This window comes from Rhododendron vialii, chromosome 2a (genome assembly GCF_030253575.1).
Source record: "Rhododendron vialii isolate Sample 1 chromosome 2a, ASM3025357v1".
Classification (NCBI taxonomy): domain Eukaryota; kingdom Viridiplantae; phylum Streptophyta; class Magnoliopsida; order Ericales; family Ericaceae; genus Rhododendron; species Rhododendron vialii.
In genome coordinates, this window is record NC_080558.1 from 40,039,519 (window position 1) to 40,052,863 (window position 13,345).

General features: G+C 37.2%; 1 protein-coding gene across 2 annotated transcripts; it reads left to right on the forward strand.

Moving 5' to 3' along the window:
- Positions 1-5,869: 5,869 nt before the first annotated feature.
- LOC131316417 (uncharacterized) lies at positions 5,870-13,294 on the forward strand. Of its 2 annotated transcripts, XM_058345770.1 has the most exons (5): positions 5,946-6,413; positions 6,715-6,864; positions 9,888-10,133; positions 10,176-10,319; positions 12,051-13,294. In XM_058345770.1, the coding sequence occupies exons 1-5, from the start codon at positions 6,045-6,047 to the stop codon at positions 13,092-13,094; spliced, it is 1,953 nt and encodes a 650-aa protein (XP_058201753.1). In that variant the 5' UTR covers positions 5,946-6,044; the 3' UTR covers positions 13,095-13,294. The 2 variants fall into 2 exon arrangements, with proteins under 2 accessions (XP_058201752.1, XP_058201753.1); XM_058345769.1 differs by having other exon boundaries at positions 5,870-6,413; positions 9,888-10,319.
- The last annotated feature ends 51 nt before the right edge of the window (positions 13,295-13,345 follow it).

A 13,345-nucleotide genomic window follows, 5' to 3' on the forward strand; every position in this document is an offset into this window, starting at 1 on the left:
GGTATGTTCGTTATTCCTTTGATGACTTGTTTAGGAATAATCCATTCATATTTTCTATTTCTTTCTTGGGGACAAATGATTGGTATACTTTCAACAAGCTTGATATACTTTCTGGAGAATGAAGAGTGACTAGCGGGGTTGATGAGAATTGAGAACAATAAGGGATGAAGAACACAAGGGCGTCGTGATCTTCTCATTCTTCTCTCCGTCCTTCTGTACAAATTCAGATGATTCTCCGTCCCTCTCTGCTTCAGGCTCTGTTTCCAACTTGTGGAAATATGTGGAAACAAAGAGAAGACTTCAAAATCTTGGGTAATTCTGTTTTTTTAATTTGTTTTCGGGAAAATGCTAAAAGAGTCCGGTAATGGGTCCGTTCCAATTTAAAAGTCTTTCATTCTATTCTAACGGATAAAAAATTAGTCATAAAATTAGTTATATTTTTAAATTAGTAATAAATTTTGTATCTATTTTGAGTGATCCAAGGGATTCTTTATTTCACTAGCCTCTTTGCCTTTTATAATTTCTATCGGCTAAGGTTTTTATTTTTTAAATACTTATTTTCAGTTTTACGAAACCAGTCATTCTCTCCTAATATATCATATTTAATTTAAAAAATAAATACTTATTTCGCTTAGCGTAACGATGCCTAACTGGATCCGGACCAACTCAGTTCCACATTTATTTGCTTTTTGAAGGGAACAATTGAGTCCAGCCCAACCACTTTAATGGCCCATTGTATAACAATCCGGCCCATTAGTTCAAGAACACCTTTCCTTGTACTCCGCTAAATTAAAACAGTCTTGCTACATACACAGCAAACTGTGCATAGATTGTGCACAAATTTTGCACAGATTTTATTGTGGGACCCACCACGTGTCCCACAAAAATCATCCAAACCGTTCATTAAATGTAAAACATTTTTTCAAGGGTTTCCGTAAAAAATAAGCTCAATCCAATACCTATAAAATTAATGGGACGCAGGGTAGGCATAGCACCCGCTACCCACACCCAAAAACGATACCGCTTTGGAGGAAAAAAAAAATTTAGGCATTCTATTTGCAATCCTATGAAGCAGAAACGTGATTATAAGAGCCTTAGAGATAAAATTTAATTATGTATCTTTAGAATAATTTGATCAGAATAATAAGATCTTCACACTGGTTCAAACAGATTGAAAATTGGAGCAGATAATTTTTTAACTGTATTTTTAATATATAAACAGTCTACAAAAATTAAGTGCTCCAATTTTTAATCAGTTTGAACAAGTGCGAATATCTCATTATTTTGAACATATTATTCTAAAGGATCATAATTAACTTTTGTCTCTATAACTCTCGTAATTAAGTATCTGTTCTTTATTTAGGATCCTATGGAGCAGAAACATGATTATTAGAGCCTTAAAGACAAAAGTTAATTATGCCTTTTTAGAATAATATGTTTAGAATAATAAGATATTCGCACTTGTTCAAACGGATTAAAAATTGGAGTACTTAATTTTTTGTAGGCTGTTTATATATTAAAAATACAGATAAAAAATTATCTGCTCCAATTTTCAATCCGTTTGAATTAGTGTGAAGATATTATTATTCTCATCATATTATTCTAAAGAGATATAATTAAATTTTATCTTTAAAGCTCTTATAATCACGTTTCTGCTTCATAAGATTGCAAATAGGAAGGCTAAATTTTTTTTTCCTCCAAAAGGGTACCTTTTTAGGTGTGGGTAGGGGGTCCCGTGCCCGGGGGCATAGCAGAGCCCCCGCGTCCTCTAGAATGAGTGTAGTTTTTTCACCCTCTTTGAAACTCATTTTTATTGATTGAAATGGTATAGGTTCCGTTCATGCAAACACTTTTAGGTAAGCATGACATTATTTTGTGATGGGATTCATATCATTTCAACCAATAAGAAGATGGTAAAGTTCACCCCTTAAGTGAAGGGTGAACAAAATTAAATGAAAATTCCTTTAATCTCATTTTTTACTATTTACTAAAATAATTTTAACCCTCCTCTTTTTTTTTTTTACTTTCAAATTCCCACCCCCCACCCCTTTCTTTTCTTTTTTTTTTCTTAGAAATTCAACCCCACACAACCAACTATCAAAATCCTAGCCCCAATTTCGTAAATAGCTAAAAAACGGTGGTGAAAGTAATTTTTAAAAAATAATAAGAAATTTTTTTATTGCATATTTATTTTTTACTAAAAAAGAAAGAGTTAAAAGTAAAAAAATAAAATGAAGGTTAAAAAAAGGGAGTGATTTTCACACTCTCCTTTTTGATAGCCACACTGCTTTTTTTGTTTTTTAGTATTGAAAGAGTATGAATTTTTTTTGCTAAAAGAAAAAAAAGGAGTGTAGTTATCAAAAAAGGAAGTGTGAAAATCATCTCCCCAAAAAAAGTAATTTCAAAATTCTGAAATTGGGGCTAAGGCTTTGGTGGCTAATTGTGGGGTTGATTGGTGGTGTGGGGTCGAAATTTGGAAAGAAAAAAAAAGAGGGAGAGAGAGAGGGCAAAGGTAAAATTTGAAAGTAAAAAAAGGGGTTATTTTTGTAAATAGTAAAAAATGGGTTAAAATAATTGTTGACAGATAGTAAGGAAAAAATAATTTTATTTCATATTTATTTATTACTTAAAAAATTTTAAAGTAATTTTATGAAGTAAAAAGTAAAAAAGAAGGAAGGTTAATGCCTTCCGTTAGCTCTATCAATTACAAATTGACGGAATTCAATGGCGGAAGCTTTTTTGTTAACAAAATGATAAGTTCAGGCGTTTTTTTTATCATTCGTTAAAGTTTAAGAATTTTTTTTTTGTAAAATTCTTAAAAATTCAGAGACTTTTTTTAAAATTTTCCCAAATAAATACTTATTTCCTATAGGGTAACAGTGCCTAACCGGATCCAGACCAACTCAGTTTCACATTTGTCTGCTTTTGAAGGGAACAATTGAGTCTAGCCCAACCACACTAATGGCCCATTGTATAACAATCCGGCCCATTAGTTCAAGAACACCTTTCGTTGTACTCCGCTAAAATTAGTAGTCCGGAATTACTGTAATTTTGTTTACCTGCCTTAAAACTAATTTTTATTGATTGAAATGGTTTAAGTTTCATCCTTGCAATACATTTTTGGTAAGTATGACATCATTTTGTGATAGAATACATGCTATTTCAACCAATAAGAAAAGAGTAATGTTCACCCTCTTAAGTGAATGGTGAACAAAATTAAATTTGTCCGGAATTGGTTAATCCTTAGGGTGTTTGGTAGCCATGGTTTTTTCATTTTGCGTCACACGTATTGTTTCATTTTGCTTGTTTGGCGACAAATTATGCAATGCATTTTGAAAGAATGTACGCATTCTAGAAAGTGAACTGAAGAATGCAGAGTTCCGAGTACCGTTTTATACACCACTCTCTGCAAAATCTATTCTACAAATCATTATCCATACAATTCTATATTTTCTGATTTTTTTTTTTTACGATTCAAAAAATATGTGCTCTTCAATTTATAATTTAAAATATAAGAAATACTCCTAATTAGCTCCCAGGCACCTTAGTCTTGCTACCAACCGTCCTTGGATACATCAGCCTTATTGCTTAGCAGTTAAGTTCTGTTTTTTATAGACACAGATTCTAACCAGGTTTTGTTTGGGAAACAAGCTAAAAAAAGACTTGCTTCTAGAAACGATTGATCAGTCAATTCGTGTGTATTAAGAAGTGTAAACACGAGATCAAACCCACTTAAAACCCATTATTTCCAAGTTATTGTATTTGTTTCAATCAGGCGCATAACAATATCCGATCGGCCTGATTTTTTTACATACTTGTTATATGCGACGAGTTCTACGTTTTCGATCAATCAGAGTGAGACCGGAGCGGGCCCCACTCGACGGGGCATCACGGTTCTGTCCTTTTTTAGGACGTAGCACCATCCCTCCCTTAGTCCCTTTTGGGGATCCGGGGTGCTTTACAGCACCCCGTGTAGTGTACGAGCGGCATATAAGTGTCGATCTCATCAATTAACAGTCCACATTAAAAATCAATTATGACCGGTTTAAATGATTCTTATCTGTCATAATTAAAAATCACATCTCAACCATTCATTGTCAAGATCAATGGCTCATGTGCGCCTTACAGAACCTTGCGCTATAGAATTTCTCAATGCCCTTTTGAATGCCTTGTGATTGGAGTGTTTTTGTTTTTGTTTTTTTTGATTAGATCTTGATCCTCAAGGTATGGACTTTTTGTTCATTTACACGGGTATGGAGTTTGGGAAATTTTATAGAATCACACATTCTTGTAGAATTCATATAAAAACGTGTGATTGTAAAATAATTCGTAGCACCATGTGACGGTACTCCCGGATTATATTATAATTACTCATGGCGTCTAGAGTTTATGGATTATGGATTATGCCTTTATCTGCTCTGTGGAAAATGCAGGTCCAACTGTCCAAGTGACCAGCACGTGAAATCACTCGGCAGTCAACACGTGGCATTCATCCGATTGTTTCTTTTCTTCGAAGCTCATCTCGGTTGTGGTTGTATCTTATAATCTTCTCCCACGCAATTCCATTCCATTCCATTCCTCCACGGCCACCCCGCGTTATTTATGTCTATCTCCCTCGTTACAACATTTTGCTTACATAGCGCGTACACCACGTGTGTATTTCTCCCACCCCGCGTATACGTGTCGCCTTCTTATTGGGCCTGTGACTCCATACCTCAATCACGTGCTCCCCCCACTACCTCCGGGTACTCATCCCATACTTGCACGCCCACCTTTTTCCAACAATACAAACACCTCGGTCCTACCCCACGTGTCATTACTGTTTATGTGGCAGTTGCCTAGGGGCTCACTCGACAAACCGAAACGCAACAAACATATACACAAATGCGCTCAGAAGAAAATCACACACGCTGCCACTGCCGGTGCGTGGGCGGCCTGCGTGACTTGTGAGTGTGTTTATGTATTTATTTGTGGCTATAACAAATTTGAAATAAGATTAATACTCTGAATACCTCAAATTCCACAGTGTTTCAGTGGAAGCAGCAACGAAACTAACCGAGAATTTGGTAGGCTTGAGTCGGGTGAGCCCATAGAGAGGAAAGGGAGCCCAGACGGTGGAAGAGCCGGGGGAGGCCGGGTCATTTGACTTTCGGAGTTTCAAGCAGGAAATTTCTTGATTTCGTGGTTCGTCACAGAGGAATCGTGATTTTTGCCTATCTTACACTATTCCACATTAATGTGTAGGCTCCGTTCCGGAACTCATTTTAAGTATTTATTTTTTAAAAAGGCAATTTCAAGCTCAAAAATAATGTGTCTACACAAATAATTTTTTTAGCAATATGAATCTTGTTTGATAGATCTCATCGATATCTTTTATACGGTGCAAAAAAAATAAAAAAATAATTTTTTATTTACATTATTTTTGAGTTTAAAAATATAAAATAAGTACTTATTTTTTAAGAAGGTGTTCTGGAACGGAACCTTAATCACAGGTGATGTAGTATTATTATTTATTTCTCACTTTGAGAAGTTATTAGTACATCTTATACACCTTTAATTCGAATTGTAAATTTTTCCACTAGATACTGAATATATTATTTAATCATAACTGGTGAAAAAAATACATGGATCTAAATTCCATCAAAAGGGATACAAGCCCACAATTATTTAGTATTTATTTTATGTAACAAACCCCACAATCATTCTAAAAGGCCAATTGATCACCTCAAATATGTGCAGTAATTCAATTCTGTGGTCATATATGGTGGAAAAAAACCAGGGATCCTTAGCCGTGGATTCCTCATGTGGTGAGGAATGACGTTAGAGCAGACGATACAGGGTTCCATCAGCACCCAATATTTTCTGCGAAAATACTCGTTTTCACAAAAAAAAACACGGCCTCTTTCCTTCAAAGCTGCCAATTAATTATCCAACACGAGTATAAAAGTGTAGTCTCTTTCTCTCTCTCTCTCCGGATTCGCATTTCCCTGTCTCTTTCTCTCTCTCTCTCTCTCTCTCTCTCTCTCTCTCTCTCTCTCTCTCATATGGTGGCGAAGATGATGAAATGGTCGCCGTGGCCGCCACCCTCCGCCGCGGCCGCGAAGAAATTCCTCGTGAAAGCAAAGCAAATAAAACTCCAAGGGTTCGTTGATGACGGTGCCGACGACGATCGGAGAGAGAAGGTAATGGCGGTGGAGATGAAATGGAAAGGAGGTCCCAAACACGGTCTGGTCCCATTAATCCACCGCCCAACGTCGAAACAACGCCGGAAACATGTTTCCGGCCAAACCCTCGTAAAGCAAGGCGAGCCCATCGATTGGGACGACGATGAATTCGACAACACGTGCAGCTTCTCGACCGTTGCCAAGGAAAGCACGTTTGGTCCGTGGGAGGTGTCGTTCACTCTGTTATATGTAAGTCGAAGAAATTGCGATTAATTTTGTTTTCATACATATCAAAATTCACAGGAGATACTCCGAGAAACCTTCGTACCTCCTTACCAAGGAATCTCATCAATGGTCTGAGATTCCTCGGTACAGAGGTAGGATCAGTGTTCATCAGAATTTTCATTACCAAATAATGTGTGATTATTTCGGTTAAAATTCAAGTGCTATTTTGTTTATAAACTTTTCCTGTTTTTTGCTTTGTTTTGTTTTGTTTTTTTTCTTCATATTTTGAGAATTTGTGGAAGTAATTGATTTGGATGGAATTTAGGGGGCGAAAACGGAATCTAAATTGGCCGTGGTGGGGAAGGCGTCGTTGAATTTGGGGGAATTGGCTTCGAAGATGGAGGCCCAGATTGAAGCGAAGGTTCCGGTCAACTTTAACGTCGCCGGAGGAGCTAACGGAGAAGCCACACTTTCGGTAAGCTAATTTCGGACGTGTAGAATTCTATAGGGTGGACCATTTTCTTTTAAAATCAGATTTCGATAGGTTGGACCATTGACCCAGTAGTGGTACAGAATATACTCTTTTTGTCCATTTTTTAGTCATATTTTTTATTTTTTAGAAAAAAAAACTACGTTTTTCTAATTCTAACCCAACTGATCAAAAAACAATACTAGTAATTTTTTTTGGTGTATAACCGTTGGATCGACGGTCCCGGTTCTCTCAATATTTTATTGGGTGTTTTCTTATAAGAAAATTTTATTCATCTGAGAGGCGTAAGCCTAAACATCAGAAAATTGAGAACCCCATCAGAGCAAAAGTGCACGTTCACAAATCCAACAAATTAAACTAGAGGTAGAAAGTTTTCTTAGATTCTTAGATAAGTGTGATTTATTTGTTCGTTTCGAATTACTGTCCCAATATAGTAGTATAAGATTTCAGTTGTGCCATTTCCTATTTGGATTTGAATTCTACATGTAACTTTAAAATATTGCGAGGAGTATCATAAAACCTGGAAGAAAAAAGTTTGTATTTGCACAATTTTTATTATTATAAAAATAGCGGTACAAGAGTACGAATATTAAAATTACATCAAATGGAAAACAAATCCACAATTAGTATAAGCTCGACCCAACTAGTAGTAGTCTCTTTAAGAAGAGAAATAATTCCAAAAAATACATATGGAATAATAGCTGCACACAGCTCTTAACCTCCTAATGAGATGTACTAGTCCTGATCAACTGAGTTAGCATCTATTTGTTGAAGTGCATTTATTACAGGAGGGAGGGAGTATAATGTTATGGAATAGTGAATGAAAAATGCTTGGGACATAGGAGTAGATGTAAATAAAGTTATTGAGTGAGTTTAACGTGTTTCGACGGTTCTACATATATCTATGTTTCGTATATATTTTTTTTAAGTATTGTGTGATTGGTTTTTCAACGCTTCATTTTTTAAGTTTTGAGTAGTACTTATCTTGTTTTTTAATGCCAAGTGGCTTAATGTTTTTGGGAATATTTCTTCAGATTTGTCTGATCTGTCACGAGGGAAATTTTAAACATTTAAAATATGATCAAATTTGGTGGAAAAAATAAAAACCATAAAAAAGTCAGTTGTTTCTACTTTGATTTATTTTGTCTTTTTAATTACTGTTTTTAACTTCTGATCGCTATTTTGTACTATTATTTAAATTTCTTTTGTCAAGACGAATGAAAAAAAAAATGAAAATGAAAAACTAACAAAAATTCAAAATTTAGACAAAAATAAGCCAATTAGCTAGTAAAATTTAAGCCAAACCTTTATTGGGGCGAGTGAGACTTTCTAATTTGTTTTATAATCTCTGGGGTCCCTTCTTTGGTGGTGGAGTCCATCAACCACTGGGATTCCAATTTGTAAGGGGATTAGAACTTGTTTGGTTGTCTTCATAAAGGAAATTAATTTTATGTTTTTAGCGAGTACCAAACATATCTAGAGAGCTAGAATGCTTAGGGTTAATACTTTTTCTGAGTTTTCATCGCACTGGAATTTTTTTGCTTTCGCTCTCGGACACAGACAGGTTTGTATCGGACCATGTAAATTCCTTGTGTGTGCGCACTTTATGTTGATCGCCCTCCGATTTAAACCCTTGTTATTTTTATGGGTAATGGGTGATACAGATATCGGACGGTTCACGACTCGTTTGTGTTAGATTGCCAACTAATGACTCTGCCCGCACACGTACTTTCCGATTGTAAAAATTCAAGAATCTCTAGGCAAACATAGTGTGTTAATTTAGTTTCTAGAGAGAGAATGCGGAGGGTTAATACTTTTTCTGAGTTTTCATCGTACTGGAATTTTTTCGCTTTCGCTCTCGGACATAGACAGCTTTTGTATCGGACCATGTAAATTCTTTGTGTGCTTTACGTTGATGGCTTCACATTATTTTCGGATTCGTCTGATGTAAATCCTTGTTATTTTTATGGGTACGGGAAGATATGGGCATCCGACGGTTCAAGACTCGTTTGTGTTTAGACTGCGAACTCATGACTCTGCACGCCTACTTTCCGATTGAAAAAAAATTCAAGAATCTTAGCTGTGATTATGGAGCCGTTCTTTTTTATTACTGTACTACTAGCTGTTAATGAATCCAAAAGTACAGCTTGATTTAGCTGACAAATTCTTTTCTCACGTTCATAACCATTTTTAATTAGGCATATGTTCAAATTGGGGACCGTTGTGATTAATAAAAAAAATGGATTCGGGAATGCTGTGACGCAGCTCCCTGTAGAACGCCCTGCAAGACGCATTCAGACCGTCTATCTCCGCAATCAATAGTTCGGATTGAAAACGAACTCTTCCAGACAGGGCCGGCCCAAGGGATTGGGAGGCCTTAGGCAAAATCTTAAGGTGGGCCCTACGTATTTTTGAATTAAAGAACAATAATCCAAATTTTTATTATATAAATATTATGGTCCATATTGAGCACGTTAAATGCCTCTGTTCTGGTGGCTTGAGCGACTTCCTGGAAACTTTCCTAGTCTATGTTTGAGTCACAGCAGCTACAAAGGCAAAGCTTGAGCTTCTTTTTGGTCAAAAAACAATTAAAAATAAGAAAGTTCCGTGCAAGGATTTGAACTCAGGCCTTTAGTAAAGAATTATGTCATCTTACAACTGAACCAACGAAGGTACTTGGTCAAAACCATGAACAAATGATATACATTCATACAGAAGTGTGTCCTATTTTGGGCCCAAAATTTGGAGGCCCAAGGCTGTGGCCTCTTGGACTTTGCCTTCGGGCCGGCCCTGCTTCCAGGAAAAAGTTGAGGAAGAATTCCCTGGAAGAGTTCTTTTTTATTCCGGATCGCTGAAAACACTTTAGAACAATCCGGATACGTACTGCACCGCTCTGCAGGGAGCTGTTTTGCGGCATTCCGAATCCATAAAAAAAGAAGAATCGTGTTATTAGGGGTACCCACATTCATATGAATTACTAACCTTTATGTATTTGATTAATGCTCCAGGTGTGCTTCAGCTTTGTAGAGGTCAGGGATTCCCAAGACTCGCCAGGAATCGTTCAAAACTCGACCGAGTCGAAGAATATGGAGGGCCCAAAAGGAGACGAATTAGCAGCATGCGATAAAGAGAGGTTAAAGAGTCCGGAAGAAGCGAGTGCTGACGACGACTCGGACGAATCCGCCATGTTCGACTCGGACGTCACGTCCGAGAACGAGTTGGTTTCCACGTCTAACGGCGTTGACGTGACCACGGTGATTGAGTCGGCTTCGGGACGTCTGAGTTCGGAGACTCAGTCGGTCTCGGTCAAGAAGGCTGGGTTCTTCTCGTGGAAGAGGAGGAGGTTGAGCTTCAGACCGGGGAAGACCAAAGGAGAGCCGTTGATTAAGAGGACTCGCGACGATGATGATCTTGACTCGGTCAACCCCTATTCGAGACCGGTACGTATCTTGGATTGCAATCTTCTCAACTTTTTTATCTGAAACTTTTTTATGGTATTTTTTATTTTTCGTAACTTTTTGTTTAACTTTTCGTTATAAGTTTTAGGATTAATCATTCTCTCTTGACGAGAGGAATAAAAAAAGTATAAAAATATGAACCAATTAAAAAGAAGTTTATGTGAAATGACACTTTAAAAAAAAGGACAGTTGTTTGGTTCTTTTTTCGTATTAAATGAATTCTTTTATACTTTTGGTCATAAATTTTTACTTTTTAGACTCTTCTTGCTGTGACGGATGATTAATTAAAAAATTATTAGGCAAATCTAACAAAAGTTCAGAAAAAAAACGAACAAAACATAGAAAAATGAGAATTTTTTTTTCTTACAAGAATGAGCCCCTAGTATTTGTTCAAATCTTGTAATCTGAATGGAAGATTGGATCAAACACCGACACATAATAGATTGATCTAATTTTTCATAGGCCCACTCATTTTTTTCAAATCATTGAACGGTTCGAGTCATCTGTGCGGCACCCAGAATGGTCCCACGTGACGATTGGTTCACCGATGGTTGGTTAGTATCTGTAGCAAGGTTGTTATTTAATTTTGGAGTCGTCCCTAACCACGAGTATTATTTGAGCCATCCATCAAATTGGATTCACATTTGGATATGTAGATGTGACACTTCCATCAACAACCATACAAATCTTCGGAAATCTTTAGTTGTAATTTTGATTGAACCTTCGACACTAAGGCCCCGTTCCGGAACTCAAAATAAGTACTTATTTTTTAAGAAGGCAATTTCAAGCTCAAAAATAATATATTTACGCAAATAATTTTCTTACCAATATGGATCTTGTTTAATAGATCTTATCGAGATCTATTATATGGTGCAAAAAAAATCAAAAAATTATTTTTTATTTACATTATTTTTTAGTTTGAAAATATGAAATAAGTACTTATTTTTTAAGAAGGTGTTCTGGAACGGAGCCTAAGTATAGTGAAATTGGTCAACACATTCTAGATTCTCAGGTGCCTTCTTACAAGCATCTGATTGTCCCACTCTCAGACCAACCCTTAACACACGCGTAAGTAATATCGCGTTGACTTGCTTGACCATTTCATTTTTATTTCACCAAGTCCTTTACTTTGAACAACGGTTCCTTTACTTTGAACAACGGTTCCAATTCATAGTAATTTTTTAGTAGAAGAGATCTTTTCAAACTTTGACTTAAGAACAGGGGAAAAAGTTAAAAAGTATTTTATGATGACTCACCGAATTGACCCTGTAAAATCTTCAGCTAGACATATTTCCGATAGGTAGAATAGGGCCTGGGTAAGGCTTTATTGGGGACAAATCTAACTAGGGCATGCCTAGAAAAAGCGGCGGAAGACATAGGGCATGCCTAAAGACCCGATTCAATTTTTGTGCTCATTACCTTAGATTCCATCACAAAGATTATTTTGAAATAATTCGTTTTATAAAGGTCCGTCAGAAATACAAGATTATTGCAAATCTAATAACATAACGGTATGATAACTACACAAAGGACACATTGCGGCCTACATTGAGCAAAACAGATCATTCTAAAATAATTTCTTCAAAATCGTAAGGGATTTTAGGGAATTCCAGTAATAGCAAGAAATCGAGCTAATTATCTTTTGCGAATTTCTTACGCATCTTGTGATGCTGAAATTTAACGTCTTAACAAATTGCTTACATTTTTTTTCAGGAAGTAAATACGATTGAGCAATCTTGCAAAACTGGAGAGAATTCGAAAGAAAAAACCAGCACCTCTGGTTACTGGGAAGAAAAGGAGCTAACCAGCAGAGATGGGGAAACAAAGCTTAAAACCGATGTATTCTTCGCTTCCTTCGACCAACGCAGCGACAAAGCCGCCGGAGAGAGCGCATGTACGGCTCTTGTCGCCGTCATCGCCCACTGGCTGCACTCAAACCAAGAAGGAATGCCAACAAGGCCCAAATTCGACCGACTCATTATCGAAGGTTCCTCTGAGTGGAGAAACCTCTGTGGGAAAGAGGACCTGATAAACCAATACCCGAACAAGCATTTCGACCTCGAGACAGTAATGCAAGCGGGCATCCGGCCGGTTTCTGTTCTGCCGGAGAAATCCTTCGTGGGATTCTTCGGACCGGAGAAGTTTCAGTCGTTGAAGGGGTGCATGTCTTTTGATCAGATATGGGACGAGATCAAGGGCGGCGACGAGAATAATAGACCTACGCTTTATATAGTAAGTTGGAACGATCATTTCTTCGTGTTGAAGGTTGATTCAGATGCTTACTATATCATCGACACGTTGGGTGAGAGGCTCTACGAGGGGTGCGACCGAGCGTACATTATGAGGTTTGACGACTCGACTGTGATGAAGGGGAAGGTGGACAGTGAAGGAGTCGGTTCCTCTGAACCGACTAAGGTGGATAGGGAAAGAGTCGGTTCAGAGGAACCGACTAATTCTGGAGATGTAAGCGAAGGGGAGATTTGCAGGGGAAAAGAGTGTTGCAGGGAGTTCATCAAGAGATTTTTTGCGGCCATACCACTTAGGGAGCTCGAATCGGAAGAGGAAAAGGAACCGGTTTCTTACTTTGCTCTCCACCAGCGATTGCAGATAGAATTCAACTTCAGCTCTTCCTTGTCGTCGTCGTCGTCTGTGTCTTCTTTAGCTACTAGTACTTCTGTTTCCTCTCTTTTCTCAGAGTCTTCTTTAGCTACTAGTTCTGTTTCCTCTATTTTCTCAGAGGAGAGTGCGGATTTATAGCAATTGACGACGATTCTGTTGTGTAAAGTTATTTTTTTTCCGCCGGCTCTTTCGATGCAAAAACACATACTGTAGTTGATTTTGAAGTAATGCAACTACTGTGCATGCATCATGTTTCAGTTGGAAGGGTTCCATAGATCTCCATGTTCGGAGTTAACTCTTTGTTGGCTTTTGAAAGGTAAATGTTTGGTCAATTTTGCTCATATTGTTCTTGGTAAGAACATGTACAGTTTCTTTGGAAACTTAAATGA